The 15,918-nt window shown below is 53.5% G+C and overlaps 8 protein-coding genes across 8 annotated transcripts; 5 read left to right on the top strand and 3 right to left on the bottom strand.

Annotated features, from left to right (window-relative positions):
• Positions 1-424: 424 nt before the first annotated feature.
• Positions 425-2,465, top strand: COCSADRAFT_36504 (uncharacterized protein). The gene is made up of 3 exons (XM_007700993.1): positions 425-664; positions 752-897; positions 1,102-2,465. The coding sequence occupies exons 1-3, from the start codon at positions 542-544 to the stop codon at positions 2,159-2,161; spliced, it is 1,329 nt and encodes a 442-aa protein (XP_007699183.1). The 5' UTR covers positions 425-541; the 3' UTR covers positions 2,162-2,465.
• COCSADRAFT_36505 (uncharacterized protein) lies at positions 2,450-4,110 on the bottom strand. Its single transcript, XM_007700994.1, has 5 exons — positions 3,865-4,110; positions 3,734-3,808; positions 3,509-3,638; positions 2,786-3,403; positions 2,450-2,669 (listed from the first exon to the last, which is right to left on the bottom strand). Exons 1-5 carry the CDS (start codon positions 3,879-3,881, stop codon positions 2,577-2,579), a joined length of 933 nt encoding a protein of 310 aa, XP_007699184.1. The 5' UTR covers positions 3,882-4,110; the 3' UTR covers positions 2,450-2,576.
• Positions 4,111-4,347: 237 nt separating this feature from the next.
• Positions 4,348-5,525, top strand: COCSADRAFT_87773 (uncharacterized protein; the record flags this gene model as incomplete). The annotated part of the gene is made up of 2 exons (XM_007701453.1): positions 4,348-4,449; positions 4,509-5,525. The coding sequence occupies 2 exons, from the start codon at positions 4,348-4,350 to the stop codon at positions 5,523-5,525; spliced, it is 1,119 nt and encodes a 372-aa protein (XP_007699643.1).
• A 1,099-nt stretch (positions 5,526-6,624) lies between these two features.
• On the top strand, positions 6,625-7,425 carry COCSADRAFT_318812 (uncharacterized protein). Its single transcript, XM_007701454.1, has one exon. The coding sequence runs from the start codon at positions 6,792-6,794 to the stop codon at positions 7,302-7,304; it is 513 nt and encodes a 170-aa protein (XP_007699644.1). The 5' UTR covers positions 6,625-6,791; the 3' UTR covers positions 7,305-7,425.
• A 236-nt stretch (positions 7,426-7,661) lies between these two features.
• On the top strand, positions 7,662-8,108 carry COCSADRAFT_63308 (uncharacterized protein; the record flags this gene model as incomplete). Its single annotated transcript, XM_007701024.1, has 1 exon — positions 7,662-8,108. A coding segment is annotated over one exon (447 nt), but the record flags the coding sequence as incomplete, so codon positions are not given.
• Positions 8,109-9,199: 1,091 nt separating this feature from the next.
• On the bottom strand, positions 9,200-10,429 carry COCSADRAFT_36508 (uncharacterized protein). Its single transcript, XM_007700995.1, has 2 exons — positions 9,668-10,429; positions 9,200-9,540 (listed from the first exon to the last, which is right to left on the bottom strand). The coding sequence occupies exons 1-2, from the start codon at positions 10,042-10,044 to the stop codon at positions 9,390-9,392; spliced, it is 528 nt and encodes a 175-aa protein (XP_007699185.1). The 5' UTR covers positions 10,045-10,429; the 3' UTR covers positions 9,200-9,389.
• A 327-nt stretch (positions 10,430-10,756) lies between these two features.
• COCSADRAFT_318795 (uncharacterized protein) lies at positions 10,757-11,547 on the bottom strand. The gene has a single exon (XM_007701455.1). The coding sequence runs from the start codon at positions 11,326-11,328 to the stop codon at positions 10,927-10,929; it is 402 nt and encodes a 133-aa protein (XP_007699645.1). The 5' UTR covers positions 11,329-11,547; the 3' UTR covers positions 10,757-10,926.
• Positions 11,548-11,929: 382 nt separating this feature from the next.
• COCSADRAFT_318869 (uncharacterized protein) lies at positions 11,930-15,482 on the top strand. The gene is made up of 3 exons (XM_007701456.1): positions 11,930-15,006; positions 15,058-15,292; positions 15,344-15,482. The coding sequence occupies exons 1-3, from the start codon at positions 12,022-12,024 to the stop codon at positions 15,391-15,393; spliced, it is 3,270 nt and encodes a 1,089-aa protein (XP_007699646.1). The 5' UTR covers positions 11,930-12,021; the 3' UTR covers positions 15,394-15,482.
• The last annotated feature ends 436 nt before the right edge of the window (positions 15,483-15,918 follow it).

Below are 15,918 nucleotides of genomic sequence, written 5' to 3' on the forward strand. Positions count from 1 at the left end.
AACTAACCGACGGCCCAGCTATCCCTCTCTGACTTGTCCTCTCTCATGCCGCCCCTTGGCCCGTCCACCAATGTGCCGCCAAACGGGGACCCATCTGCATCCTTTTCCCCATCCATCGCCCAACTTCGGCGAGACCCGCCATAGTTGCCTCGTCCCAACTTTCTCACCACGCCGCCCATGTCTGCCACGCTCGGACGCTACCCACGTAGCGCCCAATAGTCTTTCACACGACAAAGGTTCCAGAGTATGGGGTGCCAGATTGCCTTTTGCCCCGGCTTTAACCGCCATTCTGTTACCTCATTGGCGCGATGCTCCACTCGCGCTAATCGTCTACAGTCCAATCCAAGACAGTTTCTTTTCATTTCTTTTTATTTCCCAATCGTTTCGCATCTGACGCGTTCTCACGTGCTCTCTTGCTTTGAGACGCGGACGCAAATCAGCCACTCCACCGGCAGGGGTCCCACTGCCCTAGAGACGCAACCTCTTTCTCTTCGCACGCCCTGAGGCTCGGGCGTCTAGAACAAAATAACTCCCTGTGTCCATGGACTCGAATAATAGTACTCGGTTTGTTGTGACTGCGTGGCGCAATAGCCATGAATTGCTTCAGCTACGCCACGACTTGTACTGCTCTGAGACGCTTAGAAGAGAAAGGGCTGTTAACAAGGTGAGCTGACTTCTGTCTGTCTGGTCGTCTAAGAAGCATAGTTCCAGACCGACGCAAGGCAAGAAGCAGTAAACTGATGGCGGCTAGGTTTTTGCGTGGCGCCTGCGTAAGCTAGATGCTCTACCTTTGCTACTAGAGTCGACGGCAGATATTGTTGATGTCATCCTCCAAGATGGGAGGGGCGGGCTGCAGCACAATGCCCTGCGGCTGTTGTATGCAACAGCACTATCAAGGTAGGTTTCCCAACCGGCGGTCAATGTTGCCAGATGTGATTGATCCTTGTCCGGTGTCGAGATACCTATTACAGAAAATGCTTGGAGTCAATACCCTTGTCTGTATCATTCACATGCTTCGTCTTGCCTCACCCAGACCCAAGCATTAGGGAATCGAGACAAATACAAAACATAGACAGATCCTCGTCTAACGAGTGCGCGTAGGTTCGTAACCGGCCTAGCAGATACCCAGATCGACTTGACGCGTGACCGCCCCTCGTGGTTCCCCGCTGGAAAGTCCCTCCAACTACCCCTCTCCCTGCTGGAAACACGGCACCGCATCGTCCATCGGCATTTGCCATCGCTTGCAGAGCTGAAGCGTGCTGCCGCAGACTCACTCGAGTGGCTGTGGGAGTGGTACTGGCGGCAATTGGATTATGCCTTTGAGACTGGTGCCGGCGACGGCGAGGCTGAGGATGAGTTGGGGTTAGAAACCAGAGCGGTAGTCAAGGAGAAACTGCAAGCCGTATTGAAGTCTTACGTCAAGGAAAGAAAGAATGAGATCAAGCAACGACGACAAGACAACAAGGCGGCTCAAACAGCCTTGTCAACGTACACCTTGCATTTCTCCGCCAATACGCCAACACAACGTATTCTGCTTGACCTCCTCGTAGACGACAAAATGATTCTGCCCACGGACAAGAAACTAGGCGCCTCCATGTCTGGTGCCTTTCTCATCTGGACCCCTTTACTCGCCGCGTTCTGCACTTCATCTACACTCTCCATCAACGCACTCGTTACTCGCCTCCTCGGCCAGCTCTCCCTGTTCAAGGTAAGCAGCCATCATACTACTACCGTGGAATCCGAGGATCCCATCAAAGAAGCAATGTACACCTGGCTCCTCCACATTCTCACCTCGTCCGACTGGGCCCCCGCAAGACGCGTCGCTGTATCAGCGGAGAAGATGCAAGAAGAGGTTCTTGTTCAGATCTTCTCGGCCCCATGCTTCTGGGGCTTTAAACTCGCAGAGGCGTTGCTGGAGCAGGGGAATGTAGGTAAAGTGGAGTCTTGGCGTGCTATTTTACTTGCTGCGAGGGGTGAGGGCGAAGTAAAGGAGGTCGATATGGATGTTGATGCTGAGGCTGAGAGTATAACGGCGGCGTTGCCTGTACGGGGAGTTGGAGACGGGAGGCAGGAAAAGATTCGGGGGCCTGTTAAGGTGTTGGGGATGTGGAAGAGTAGGCCGATTGGGTGGCTGGCTGAGGGGTGGGAGAATGATGAGTGATATTTTCGCTCTTGTAGAAGGGTTTGGTTTGTTGGTATATTGAGGAGGGGTTTTTTTGTATAAAAGTGTTTTTGTATAGAAGCGATATAAAAGTTTGAGTTGGCCATACGGAAATACATATAGAGTACGAATACCCCCTTCTTGATTTATTCTGTCTTGATAACTTCTCTTCTATAATATTGACACATGACATTGATGCTCTTTTCATGTCAGATGTCAATGTCTAACACAGCATACACATGTTATTCGTACTTGCTTTTGTCTTTCCAAACTTACGTCGAAACCCTCCCCTCTTTTTTTTTTTCAATTGCTGTCTGTAGACTGTGGGGGGAAAAAACCCACCCAGGACTCGAGAAGCACAAAGGCAAAGATGGTAATAACATTGTATTGTTACAGAAGCGAAAAAGGGAAGGATTTATATCTTCGCTTTTACATCAGCGGGTAAGATGCGATCTTCGACCATGCGCATGAGTTTGATAGTTTGTTCCGCCAGTGTGAGGGTGAGAATCTATTTTCGTCAAAAGTCAGCAAAACTCGGAGTCTATCCTTGGAGGAAAGGGGGGAAAAACCCCCCAGAGAGAAAAAAAGACAGAGAGGGGGAAAGGGGAAGAGAAAAAAACATACCGTATGCGGCAATATCCTGGCCAAATGCGCAAAATACCCCTTATACAACGCCAGCACGCCCTCGGTCCTAACCGTCCTAGCCAAACAATCAAACGCACTCTTGTACAAATTCCCCGTCTGATTGTACATCCGCGACATAACCGTGTCTGGAGGATGCATAACACAGCAGACGACAAACCCACTTGCCGTACTACTCGCAATATGCAACGGCATACCCTCCTGCATCCCCAGATGCTTGACCAGTCTCCTCTTCGCAAAAAAATACGTCGGCAACTGTACTGAGCTGCCAAACCCTGTCCTTACCATCGCGGGCCCCACTCCCCTGTACAATCCCTTTATACCTTCGGAAGAATAGATCTGGCGCATGCCGTCTAGCGCGTTGCGGTAGTGGTGCTGGGTGCCTACGGGAAGAAAGGGCGAGTACGATTGCAAGCGGGTTTTCACGAGGAAGAAGGGGGAGCCGGCTGCGGCGCCGAGGATGCCGGAGGAGGCGCCTGCGAAGAGGTTTATCAAGAAGGATTGTAAGTTGGGGTCGTGGTAGAGGGTTGTGGTGAGGGTTTTGCGGACGGGTTCGTAGAAGCCGAGGCGGCAGCCGTTGAGGGTCATTTGGTAGATGTACTGTTCTATAGTATTAATATTGTTCTTTTTTTGTGTGTGTGTGTGTGTGAGAGAGAGAGAGATATTGGAGTTTGTGTTCTTGGGGGGATTTAAAGGAGAACGTACTGCACATCCTAACCCGCGTAATAGGCCTCGGGGCCCCTCGTTCTTGAGAATGACGCTGACGCCGTGGAAGACTCCCCGGTATAACCGCGGCGCATCGCTCTTTGCCTTTAGCTCGCCTTGTAGTTGTAGTCTGGGCGAAAGCGGTCAACCAGCCTGTTCGCTTGCGGATATGTTCTTTTGGTTTGAAGGCTAAGCTATTGGGAAGAGAGTGATTATTTTGCGCACCGGATCTTGACTGTTTCGAAGCCGTGCGTCACTGTCACGGCTCCGCATGCTGCTATGCCGCCGGCTATGAAGGAGCTGAAGAGGGTAGGCATTAGTTTTTGTGTCTTGATTATTTATAGAGAATGTCTTACCCAAGGGTTGTAGACATGCTGCGCCTTTTATGCGACTGAGCGCTCTCTGACTTGGAGGTTCCGAGCAGGTGTATCGCCGTTTGAGGTCCTACGACAAAGTCGCCGTCTATCGTTTCGTATGCGTGTCGCCGTTTACCGGATGTTCGTCAATTTCAAGGGGGAAAGGAGTGTAGGGCTCGGAGTCAAGACCGTGAGAAAGTAAAAGAATTGAGAAGTGTTGTAGTGTACAGAGGGCAAATGCAGGGCATAGTAATTGTGAATAATCTCTCGGGGGTCCGGTTTCGGCTCAAGGCTGGTTGACGCTGTGACCCACTTTCTACCTCGCACCACACTCTCATGCGCGCATTCCGCCGGCTCTAGCTCAGTCCCACGGTCGCGTCGCGTCAACCCTCACGCCTACGGAATTGCTACTCGACGCACATGGACATGTAAAGGAGATATCGAGCTAAGGATTTTCGAGCTCCTCCTCATCCAAGCACTGTAATGGCTGGGCTAGCGACGCCCGGCGGAGGGCCTCCTCCACCGCCTGCAGGCCCGCCGACACAAAAAGTGAGCGACGTCATAACGAGCTTCCGGCCTCAAAGAGTAAGGAGTCCCTTTGGCACCCATGACACCTTGCACCCGTATATTTACCATTTCTACAGCGCTTCAAGTCCGGCGGCCACGGCACCTCCATTACCTCGCTCGACTTTGACGACTCGGGCGAACTCGCCATTGTAGCCCGCGACGACGACACATTGCAAATCTACAACTGCAAAGAAGGCAAGCATGCAAAAGAGCTCAAGAGCCAAAAGTACGGCGTCCACCTTGCGCGCTTTAGTCACCACGCCCAGAGCATCATCTATGCCAGCACAAAGGTTGACGATACCATCCGCTTCCTCTCCACCCACGACAACTCGTACATACGCTACTTCAAGGGCCACACCGATACCGTCACGTCGATTGCCCTGTGTCCATCCAAAGACGATTTCATCAGCTGCTCGCGGGACAACACGGTGCGCTTGTGGAACCTACAGTCGCCAAACTACGTTGGCCTGCTCAACCTGCATGCGCCTTACCTCGCTGCCTACGACCCGTCGGCGACCGTCATTGCCATCGCCTCGCCGCCGACGCAATCTATCCTCCTCTATGACATGCGCAACTACGACAAGCCGCCGTTCGCCACGTTTGACTTGCTAGAGTACGAGCAACGCTTCATGGGAGGACAAAAGGTGGACTGGACAAAGATGGAGTTTAGCAATGACGGCAAGAGTCTAGTTGTAGCCACCAATGGCAGCGGCCACTTCGTCCTCGATGCCTTCTCCGGCGACATCTCGCACTTTTGTTACCGCAAAGCTGGATCCTCGGGGCGCTTACCACCCGCATCGTCCGTTACCAATGTCAGTGGCGCTACACGCAACGGGGACACGCCTGCAAACGGCCAAGGCGATGTATGCCTCACTCCAGACGGCCATTTCTTGATTGGAGGCAGTGGGGAAGACGGCCTGTTGGTATGGGATATATCCAAGCCTCCTGCGCCCAACAACATCTTAGAGCCAATGGAGAAGCTTCCGGGTCAAGGCAAGGGTGCTGTTGTCGGGTATAACCCTAGGACGAATCTGCTCGCGAGTGCAGATAGAGATTTGTATCTCTGGCAGCCGGATGCCGATTTGATGATTTGAGGAGGGTTTTAAGAAGCCTCTGGTGCTACATGGGTGTTTATGGGAATAAGAAAAACAGTCTGGACAAGAAAGGCCGGACCTGGGCGAGAAAATGGATGCGCCAAATAAAGTGTAATTCGAGCAATCTACCCTAGGGCTATCATCGTCTTGGAAAACAGGTACAGCAAGAAGATAGACACGGTGGGAAGCTGTCCTCGGTCCGAATTGTAAAAAGTCCACGGGGGATGGTGCTGCTGGATGAGTAGTAGGCGAAATGGGACTCTGCGAAGAAGAAGGCCATGCTCAAAAAGCATAGCAATACAACCAAACTTGCAAATACATAGACACAAAGGTAGCGGATATGTTTTCCGGATATTCGACCACGTGACGAATGCGAACCAGAGCGCCAAGAAAGGCACGGGCTAGCCATTCCTTTCAGGCGACATCTCGCTTGAGACTGTCTGCTGCCATTGATCGATTTGCAGATCTGACAGAGTGCCCAAGGCAAGCGAATGACCAACCCTGCCACGGGCATGAACTTTGCAGCAACCCGAATCGAGCCGGACCAAAGTGAATCAGTCGATGAGGGGCGCCTTGTGCTCCACAAAGTTGCTTTTCTGACGCTCACCCCGCACAAGGATGGATTGTGGCGCTGAGCCTCGCACACAAGTCATTTGCGTTGAGTGAGCACAGATGGTGACGAGGTGCGGTGCTTGGGTTGCTTTGCATTTAGGCCCAGCACAGTGGGCCATGTTGCAGACACGGGCGAGTGTTTGTCCTTTGCACAACAGCATGCTGAGATTGGACACACGAATGATAGTAGCGAGCATGGGGTTGGTTGACAAGACAGGGTGCAGACACAGCACAGAGGCAAAATATGACGGCTCACAGCGGACTGTGAAACCATCGTATACAGGGCCGACGCGTCGCCCATGTTGCATGTTGAGGGCCATGGAGCCATGGTCGAGGCTCTGGAGGGTTTGTGCTACGCATGTACAAGCGGCAGCTGAAGAGGCAGCCAACAGGCTACGCAACCCCAGGATTGCCTAGGTCGCTGGCGCCCGCAGACCCCGGCCGAGGGCGAGGATCAAAACTGGGCCAGTAGCCGTGCTTGCACCTGGAGCCGTGAGATTGCCGTCGACGGGCCCGCTGTCATCTGGCTCGCCCTGGCCAGGATAGCCCGGATGCGTGATGAGAGACTGACGACGTGTTTGCTGAGCTCGTGAGTGCGGCGATGAAGAAACGAAGCAGTGGTTGGCCGTTGTCGGAGAGCGAAAACAGGTCGAGATGGGCTCTGGGGTGGCGAAGGAGCACGTTCAAGGACCCCCTGGACCCTTGAGCCGAGCCCAATGGCAGTGCTGGAGGCTTTCTCCGCCCATGACATTGTCGCAAACGCCTCTCCCCACAAGCAAGCACATAGAGGGGATCCATGACGGCCCCCGTCTAGATGCAACAGCCTCACCTTTTGGCCAGCAGAGTTTTCACAGCGCCCGTCGAGGAAAAGAAGCACCGTCCAGTCAGATGGGCGACATGTCGACGGCACTACTGGTGCACACCTACTGGGGTTCTCCGCATCTTGCCCATAGCGCTGGGTCATTCGCGCCTTGCCTCGTCAACCAACTAGCCATATCACCACGCCCCTCTCCTTCTGCCACTCCCCGACTCCTCCCTGGCGGCTTACCCTGCCTCGACTCATCGACTCTTTTACGCTTCAGACCCTTCTCGGTATCCCAAATTGAAACCTGTTCGCTGCTCAAAATCGTGTCATCTGTGCGGGCCATGTCCGTCTCTCCGCCCTGAACATGGTCTCGTGACATGCTTCCATCTCGACACTGGTGCGTGCGGTCCACAGAGCCAAGCTTAGCTTCGCCTATTCACTAGCACTGCATTGGTTTTACGTTTGTTTCTGTGGCCTCGTCCCGTGCCCGTCAACTAAACTATACTCTCACCACCGACACTCTCCACCCTCTACACCCGAGGATGCTAATCTGTCTGCTCAGCTACTCCTTACCCAATATCGTGCATGAGTTTGGGTAGCGGAGGATGTTGCGAGCCGGTACCGAGAGCACACCATCAACATTGAACCAGCACCCTGGAACTGTCTGGACCGCCAACAGTTCCGCCACGTTACCATTCATCTTGCTTCCGCCGCCAGCCATGAAGCTCACATTTCTGCCTCGGCCGCCGATATCCGCTTCGAGGAAGCGTAGCCGAGCTGTGGCTGATATCGACGGAGAACATTCATGTGTGCAGAAAAAGAAACGCCGACTTCGACTATTTCTCATTACATCACGACTATCTCCACAGTTTTCACATCCAGCATCCAACATTGTCGATCGAGGTAGCTCAAAGATTGCAGTATGGGCCAAGAAAAAGGCCTTGGGACGGAACTTGCTTCCCAAAGCCGCCATCTTGAACGGTATACGGAGACGGAACATCCTCATGAGAGACTCATCTGGACCCAGTGCTCGAGTGTCGATTGTCCAGGAGAAAGAAAAGGTTCAGCTTGAACTGGCTCGTTTAGAATTCACTCACGGAAGCGTCGACACATATACTCATCCAGTCCTACTACAGCATCCATCAGTCCCACCCAGCGCCGCCATACGAACCAGCAATCGCTTTGTCATGTCCGGGTCACCTACCAGTTCTCCAAGCTCGTCGAGAAGCCCTTCGCCCACGTCACACGGTTCTCTGACATCAGGTCCTAATGAGACAGCATCGTTCCGCTCACCAAACGAAGCATGGGTCTTGACTTCACCCCCAACCAAAGGACACTCGCTGCATAGAGACTACCATCCCCTACCGCCGTCTCCGCTGGGTGTATCAAACTACGATGCTTTCGATGCGGAGGAAGATGAAGTAGACCTCTATGCGCATCTAGATGACGAAGGACTTCTGCCAAGTCCATTTGATGAGGAAGATGACGATGAGGTTATCCCTTTCTCTCCCTCTGCTGTGACCACCAATGTCTCTACGACAATACCAACCAGTACGTCACATGCTACTAGTATGTACTCGGACTACACCATGCCAGACTATGGCCATGTCGACACAAGTGCCAACTCATCATGGCTAAACACATATCCAACCTCTCATTCCGCATCAAAGCGGACAGACTCGTTTGCGACATCGCCCAACTTCCGCCCTTGCATACCGAAAAAGTCGATATCACCAGAGATGTATGCAGTAACCCCGACGACGTCTGTTTCGCCAAACTTTGCGCCATCGACCCCGATATCAGCGAATATCACACCCATGGCGACATCGCCCAATTTCGTTTCTACAATGGCACCGCCGGTAATGTTTCCCGAGTTCCCGTCATTGGCCGCTGGGGACTCTACTGCAAACTTTCCGCCATCATTGACGTCACCACGTCCGTCGTGGGCGAAGAAGGTGAGCTCGACTGAGGAATAAATGCTTTGAAAATCGGATGGTTAATTCTGTCGTTGTTTCAAAAAAAATCAAAAAGGTGAATCCCACCAGGTGGGTTTTTTGCATGCTAGATGGGTATGGGGGGAACTGGACAGACACATGTAATTGTATTCGTCTTGCACAGGAGCATGGAAAAAAAGGATCAAAAATGAAGGGAGTAACAAAAAGGGCAATATGGGAAGGGGTGTTAGCATGGGAGGGAAACTGTATTTCTGGCGGCCAACATTATGTATGCATTTTTTAGTATATGTAAGATATGTGTATATGCGAATACATACAAGCAGGGCCTATCCTGGAGTTTTTTTTTCTGAGAGAGGGGGGCAGCAATTTAAAATCCGAAGTGCTTTATCAAAAATGAACACGGGGGGAAGGGTTTTTTCTTTCTCCATTTCCACTGTTCTGAGAAGTTTGTTCTCTAATCTATGACAGCTTCACATCTGGTACGGCTAACTGCTACTGTTGTTGTAACTTGCCCGCCCGATCAAGCGCAATATCACACATGGCCTGTATAGCTTCTTGCCGCTCAGCCGCGATATCGCCCCGCGCAATGCGCTCACGCATGTTTTGCATGATTTCCGGGCGTGAACGAGCGTTTACGAAGACACTGTTTTTGATGTTCGTTAATCAACGTCTATGCCTATATCCCCCCACCAAAAAAAAAGAAACCGCACATCGAGTGAATACTACGTAAAAGACAATAAGGGATAAGGAGGAAATGGGAAATGTCTTACACATATCTCAAACCCGGAAATACAGCCTCATACTCCTCATTCAACACCTTGAGTTCCTCCCCTTCTCCGCCCAAATTCGCCTGCTCAGCCCGGCTCTGCTCGCTCTCTACTTTCTTCGCTCCGAGTCTCGGGTGCGCACATAATATCTCTTGCAAGCGTGCTGCATCCTCTGCAGTGGATGAAGCGGCCAGAGCGCGCAGTTGCGTTCCTACGGTTGTGATGAGGACGGTGTAGGAAGGGAAGGTAGTGCTGCGCAGGACGGGGAGCGTGAGGGTGTGGAGGGCGGGACTGGGCTCGAAGAGGAGGTCAAGGGTGGAGGTTAGGGTTTGGTCGGGGGAGTGGGGGAGGGAGGAGATTGGGGGGAGAGAGGGGGGCATTGTTGCTTGTTTTTTTCTTCTCCTTCTTCTTCTTCTTCTTCTTCTTCTTCTTCTTCTTCTTTGGGTTGGAGATGGGGTAAGGTGAGATGGTGGCCGTTTTGCTTTTTGATGATTGGAGTACGAGGCTGGATGGTGGGATGGATGGGTGGCACGCTGGGAGTAGTGGACCGGGGATTGGGGAGGTATGACGTCTTGTGGGTTTGGGTTTTTGGTTGAAGAGTGTAGTAGAAGCGTGGATAGATAGTCAAGAAGGAAAGAGATGCAACTGGTTTCTTTTGTCGTTTGTTTTAAGACTTTTTTTCCTGCTCCCTTCGGCACGGCCGCTGCCGTCCGATCAGCGATGCGGGGATAGATGCATGGCGGATGATGCTGCGGGTCAAAGCTGCATGATGTAAGGGGAGCGAGATGGTCACTGGTCTTGAAGATGCAAATGGGTGGGTCGTCTTGGTGCGGGGCAAATGCGATTGCGATAGTGGCACGACGCTTCTTTGGGTCTTGGGCAGACGGTGGCTGGCTAGCATCCTGCTGGCCTCGATATTCATTGGACGCGCATCGTGTTTCTGGCAGCAAAGATCAAGGTGAGATATCTTTTGTGTATATACTACTTACCAAAGTGTCGTCATGTAGCTGACAGTTTTACGGCTGAGAGGGCCATGCATCGAAGAACAAAACAACTTTCAAAGTCTAGAAATACCAGGTTTCAAGGAACAGCCATGATGGGGCAGCCATCTCCCGTTGTGACCAGGTGCAAGACATGTAAAACGGCGGGTTGCTTCTTTGCCGTCATCCCATGTGTGCCGTTGGCGAAAAGCAAATGCGCAATCTGGGGCACCAACGGCCATCAAATACGCCGACGGTGACGTGACAAAAAACAATCATAGCTCATGCAGTGCCTGGCTGTGACTCTGCGTGCCTCATGAACACTGATGGAGTTGTGCCGTGTTCCTGCGTCGGGTGGAGAGAGAGAGAGAGGGGGGGGTCTACACTATCAATGCAGGCTCCATTGCCACATGGGCCGCACGAGGTGGTAGGATGGTACCCTAAGCATAGCGCAGACACGCAGGTACCACAGCTCATGCTCCAAGGCGTCAAAGGGCCGTTTTTTGTGTAGGCGTACAAACACATTGTTTTGCTTTGTCGGTGAATAGTTCGGGTCGGCAGCAGTGGGGACTGGCAGTGGGAGAGGGAAAGGTGCGGGCTAGGGGCGTCTTCAGGGTTGCGCGCCGGTTTACCCCTGTGTGCTTGTGTGCCTGAAACGCGGCGTCTCCACGTTTGGCCGTCCATTTGGCCTTGACTGCGAACTCACGTCCCCTTTGCAGCTGCCGGGTGTGCTCAGCGCATTATTACCAGACCTACGCACATGGCTATTTGCACATGTACATGCGCACATACTTACATACCATACATACTTGAGTGTTGCTGAAGCCGTCGCCTTGCCTCAGCGACCACTACACACACACACTCTCTCCCTCCCCATGGCCCGTGCCGAGCACCTCTGAGACCCTTTGCTCTCTCTCTCCTCTCGTATCTCTCCAATTGCGGACCCCCGGCTAGGTTGACCCCTGTCCAGCTTTGACCTCCTGGATATCTTGATTGCCCGTCGTCGAACGGCCAGCGGCGACGAAAAAAGAAAGCCGCCTCTTTCGCTCTGAATACGCACGGCTTTGGAGAGAGTCTGTCCCCACACGCCCGGCCCTCTCTCTTTGCTCTACGGCTACCATCATGTCGCTCAACGGGCTCGACAATGTAGAAGTCACACAGGCGTATCAGGGCGCCCTCGCCGAGGCTGGTGGTTGGTACGACTCTCCTGCTGCTTCTCGCCTGTTTGTTTGCGCGCGCAATCTGCTGACATTTGGCCGTCTAGGTTTCTGCTGAGATACACATCGAGGGACTCTGTCGAAGTCCTTAAGCGGGGCACTGGCGGAGCAGGAGAGGCGCGCGCTGCCGTCGCTCAGTACGAGGACAAGTCACCGCTATATGGCCTCCTGCTCTACCGTCGGCGCAAGGTCTTGGTCAAATACGTGCCTGATGGGACTTCGCGCCTGCTGCAAGGTATGCCGCAATGCTGACTTTGCTGCATGGATTGCTGCTGACTGCCCATCTGTAGCACGTGTCGCTGTCCACTTCATCAACATCTCGGAGAAGTTTGCGCCTCACGACATTGTCCTGTCCATCTCCACTCCAGAAGAACTTAGCGATGCTGCCCTCGCATCAGCATGCAGTCTGCACACCGCCGCCCCTTCGAGCTCCTCGTCCAGCGGGTCATCGCGCGGGCCAAAACTTAGTTGGATCCAGGAAACCGCTGAGGAGACATGTCAGCCAGACGCAAATGAAAAGTTGGTAGCATCGGAAACGGTGGATACCAGTATACCCACCATAATGGAGCCGTCTAGAAGTAGTACTGAAGAAGATCCTACACGGTGTGCCTCTCTCACGTCGCAAACCGAGTCTGTCCCGTTGATACTGGAGGAAAAGGTTGCTGACCACAAGATTGCACCAAACATCTCTCATGTCACCGTTGAGACAGTGACTGAGCCCCCAAAGACACCAGAAAATACTGACCTGTCGGACCTGCAAGACACGTTCAAGAACTACGACTCGCTGTTTGAGGGCGGACCCGAACCGAGAAGCTCGTCTCAGACAACGCGGCCAGACTACAACGAGCTTTATGAGCACTACTACGCGCAGTACACCAAGCCCAAGGTCAAACTGGGCCCACGGCCACGCCAGTCGCTCGAAGGAAAGCGCCCAGCCACGTCAGGGAACACGTCACAAGACATGGCAAGACAGGTGGCATCGCTTCCCGCGGGGCTGCGCTCTGCGGCGCGAAAGGCGGCCCAGAAGAAGGAGTCCAAAATTGCCTCGTCCAGCGCTGTTCCCACCATTGCGGTTCCTCCACCGCTCGATTTGCCTCCAATGCCCCAGGTGCCACACTCGCCTGTTTCGTCGCTATACACGCCGCGCTCGCCGATCAGTGTCAAGTCTATGCCTGTTGCTGCGTACAAAAGTCACCTTCGAGCCACGGGAACAACGCAAGAGCGGACGAGGCTGATGAAGGCCCTGGAGCTGCGCAAGAAGCAGCAGCAGGCTCAGCAGGCGAAGAAGGACAAGGCGGCCGGCGAGTCGACTGTAGATACTGAGGAAGCGGAAGTAGGCGAAGAGGCGGCAGACTCGGCGGAAACGACACCTACCGAACATGGCGAGGAGCCTGAGGCAAACGAAGAGACATTGGTTGGTGACAATCTGCCCACTTCCCAAGGCCCAAGCGATTCTGGGCTCGTCTTTGCGGACAACCCAACGGAAGGAGACGACCTGAACTCAACTGTGTCGATATCATCTCCCATCTCCGCCCAAACCCACGGTTCGTCTGGCGCACCATCAACGCGGCCGTCGTCCCTGTCCGAAGATGAGAGCGGACTAGACGACCCACAAAAGCGCCAGGGTACGCTAGAGTCCCAAGCTCCTGATCCCTTTGACGAAGAACAATCCGTCGACAGTACACCTACCGTGGTCGCTGACAGCACCACCCCCCCTCCGCCCACTGACGCCCACGACGAACCCACGCAGGGTCCGCTAATCACCCAACGGGCGCCTTCTTTCGACGACGATGCAGACAGCAGCAGCAGGAGGAACACGCTGAGGCCCGCCGAGGACGACACCCACGCCCGCCGCCGCTCGAACCGGGAGTCGACCATATACATGCCTTCAGATGCGGCAGCGCAGCCAGGACAGGGGCCAGCCACAAAGCACAACAGAGAATCTATGCTGTTGCCCGCTGGCTCAAAGAGGGACAGTTGGTTTGAGTCCAAGGGGAAGCGCCGTGCACAGCTCGACCCACTCCACGTCAGTGCGGAAAACTCCGAAACCGAATATCTGTCCGACGACTCCTTCATGGAAGAGTTGCAGAGCGCTACAGTACATGAAGCCAAACCCATGTCCGTGTCCAAGTCGCCCATCATGCCCTTCTTCCCACGCAAGTCACCGTCCCAAGCTGAGCTGTCGACGCCCCCCAGGTCAGCATCGTCAAACTACCCTGCTAGTCTTACACGTCCCTCCCCCGAACAACAGCCTGCTCGCAAGGTGTCTGGCGGCTGGCCGCCGCCACCACGGTCTGACACGTCGACGGCCCCCAAGAAGATTAATGTTTCGTCTGGGATCTCACAAAGAATCAAGGCTCTTGCCGAAAAGACCAATAGAGAGTCGGCTTCTGTGAATCCTGCAGCCGCTACTCTGAGTGCGCCAAGTTCGTCTGTTGCCCAACGCAAGTCTTCTTTCTTTGCATCCTCGCCTCTTGACACATCGCCCAATAGCTTGTCTGCCTCTCGCAATGGAAACACCTCGATACGACCGTCGTCTTCTGCCTCAATGATTGACAGGAAACCGTCGGGCCCAATCAAGTCGACCGTATACAATGTGCAACAGGGACCTGAGAAGCCAGAGTCTGTTCAGGTCACTGCACGAATTGTTCGTGATGAGCGAACAATGAACCCTACCCTAGCCATGCCAACCGAGGGCACGCCGCTGGACCTCCACCAGAGCCCCCTGATTATTGACCATCAAATAGCCACTCCCGCACCCAAGAGCCCCCCTCAGCCGAAACCGGAGACACCAGCCTCTCGAGACACTTCGTCATCGCACTCTCGGGACCACAGTCTGGCACCCTCGCGGACGTCTTCGGAGAGCACATGGAGGACATTTGGTCGCCGGATGAGTGAGTCGAGGTCTGTTCACAGCCATGATGGCGACGAGAAGAAGGAAGACAAGAAGGAAAAGAAGGAGTCGCGCACGACTAAGATGTTCAAGCGCATGTCTTCGTCCATGTCTTCCATGCCCTGGAAGAGCTCGAGCAGCAGCCTGACACTTCCGGAGAACGACATGCGGTCGACATCGTTGTCATCGCTGCGGGAGCCACCACCTCCCATGCACGTTGGTGACTTGAATGTTCAGTTTCCCGACACTTTGGTAAGTTAATTGTGTGTAAACCGTTTTGACTGCATGCTAACTTTACACCAGCTCTGGAAGCGAAGATGGGTCGAGATCGATTCTATGGGCAATCTTGTCCTTAGCCCGTCAAAGCACAACGAGAAGGGAATCGTCAAGCGTTTCCACCTCAGCGACTTCCGCGCTCCATACCCTCCAGATCAGGACCGACAAGAGCTGCCCAACAGCGTCGTCTTGGACTTTGTTGATGGCCGAACGCTGCAGTGCGCGTGCGAGACATACACGGCGCAAGCCCAGGTTCTGCAAAGTAAGTTTTTTTGAAGTTTGATGATACATGAGACATGCTGACGGTACATAGTCCTCCGTGAAGCGCACGATGCTTGGCTCGCATACAACCAGGCGCAGTAGAGCCCTTGCCCTACAGCGCCTACACCCTCATTAGATTTTCTTTATACTTTCTCTTAACCTCCTGGATGCAGTAGCCAGCGACTCCTTATTCTCTTTGTCACGACGTACGACTACAGCATCAAGCACCACCCTTCTTTCCTTGTATTGGATATAAAATGGTTCTACACTGGGGCTGTGTCATTTTCCTTGCCTAGTTTCTTCTTCTTCTCTTAGCACATTTTGTAGAGTTTTGTTTTTTTCCTTTGCATACCCGTTTAGCGTTTGGGGGGAGGCCATAGGGCAGGCTTGGAGCATCACCATCATCACCACCAGCACTGCCGTCTTGTTTTCTCTTCTTCTCCCGTTTCTGGCACAAGGGGACCAATTTGTATAATATTTAATGCTGCACTGGAAGGCAGACTGGCAGGCTGACAGACAGTTGCTGGTACTTTTCAGGCCAGGGCGGCACATATAGTCTGAGACGGCTAGAATGCAAGAGAGCATTAGTCCTCTTTTGAGCGACTGTGCAGCTGGTGTGCTTCAGAG

Source organism: Bipolaris sorokiniana (assembly GCF_000338995.1).
Source record: "Bipolaris sorokiniana ND90Pr unplaced genomic scaffold COCSAscaffold_6, whole genome shotgun sequence".
Lineage (NCBI taxonomy): Eukaryota > Fungi > Ascomycota > Dothideomycetes > Pleosporales > Pleosporaceae > Bipolaris > Bipolaris sorokiniana.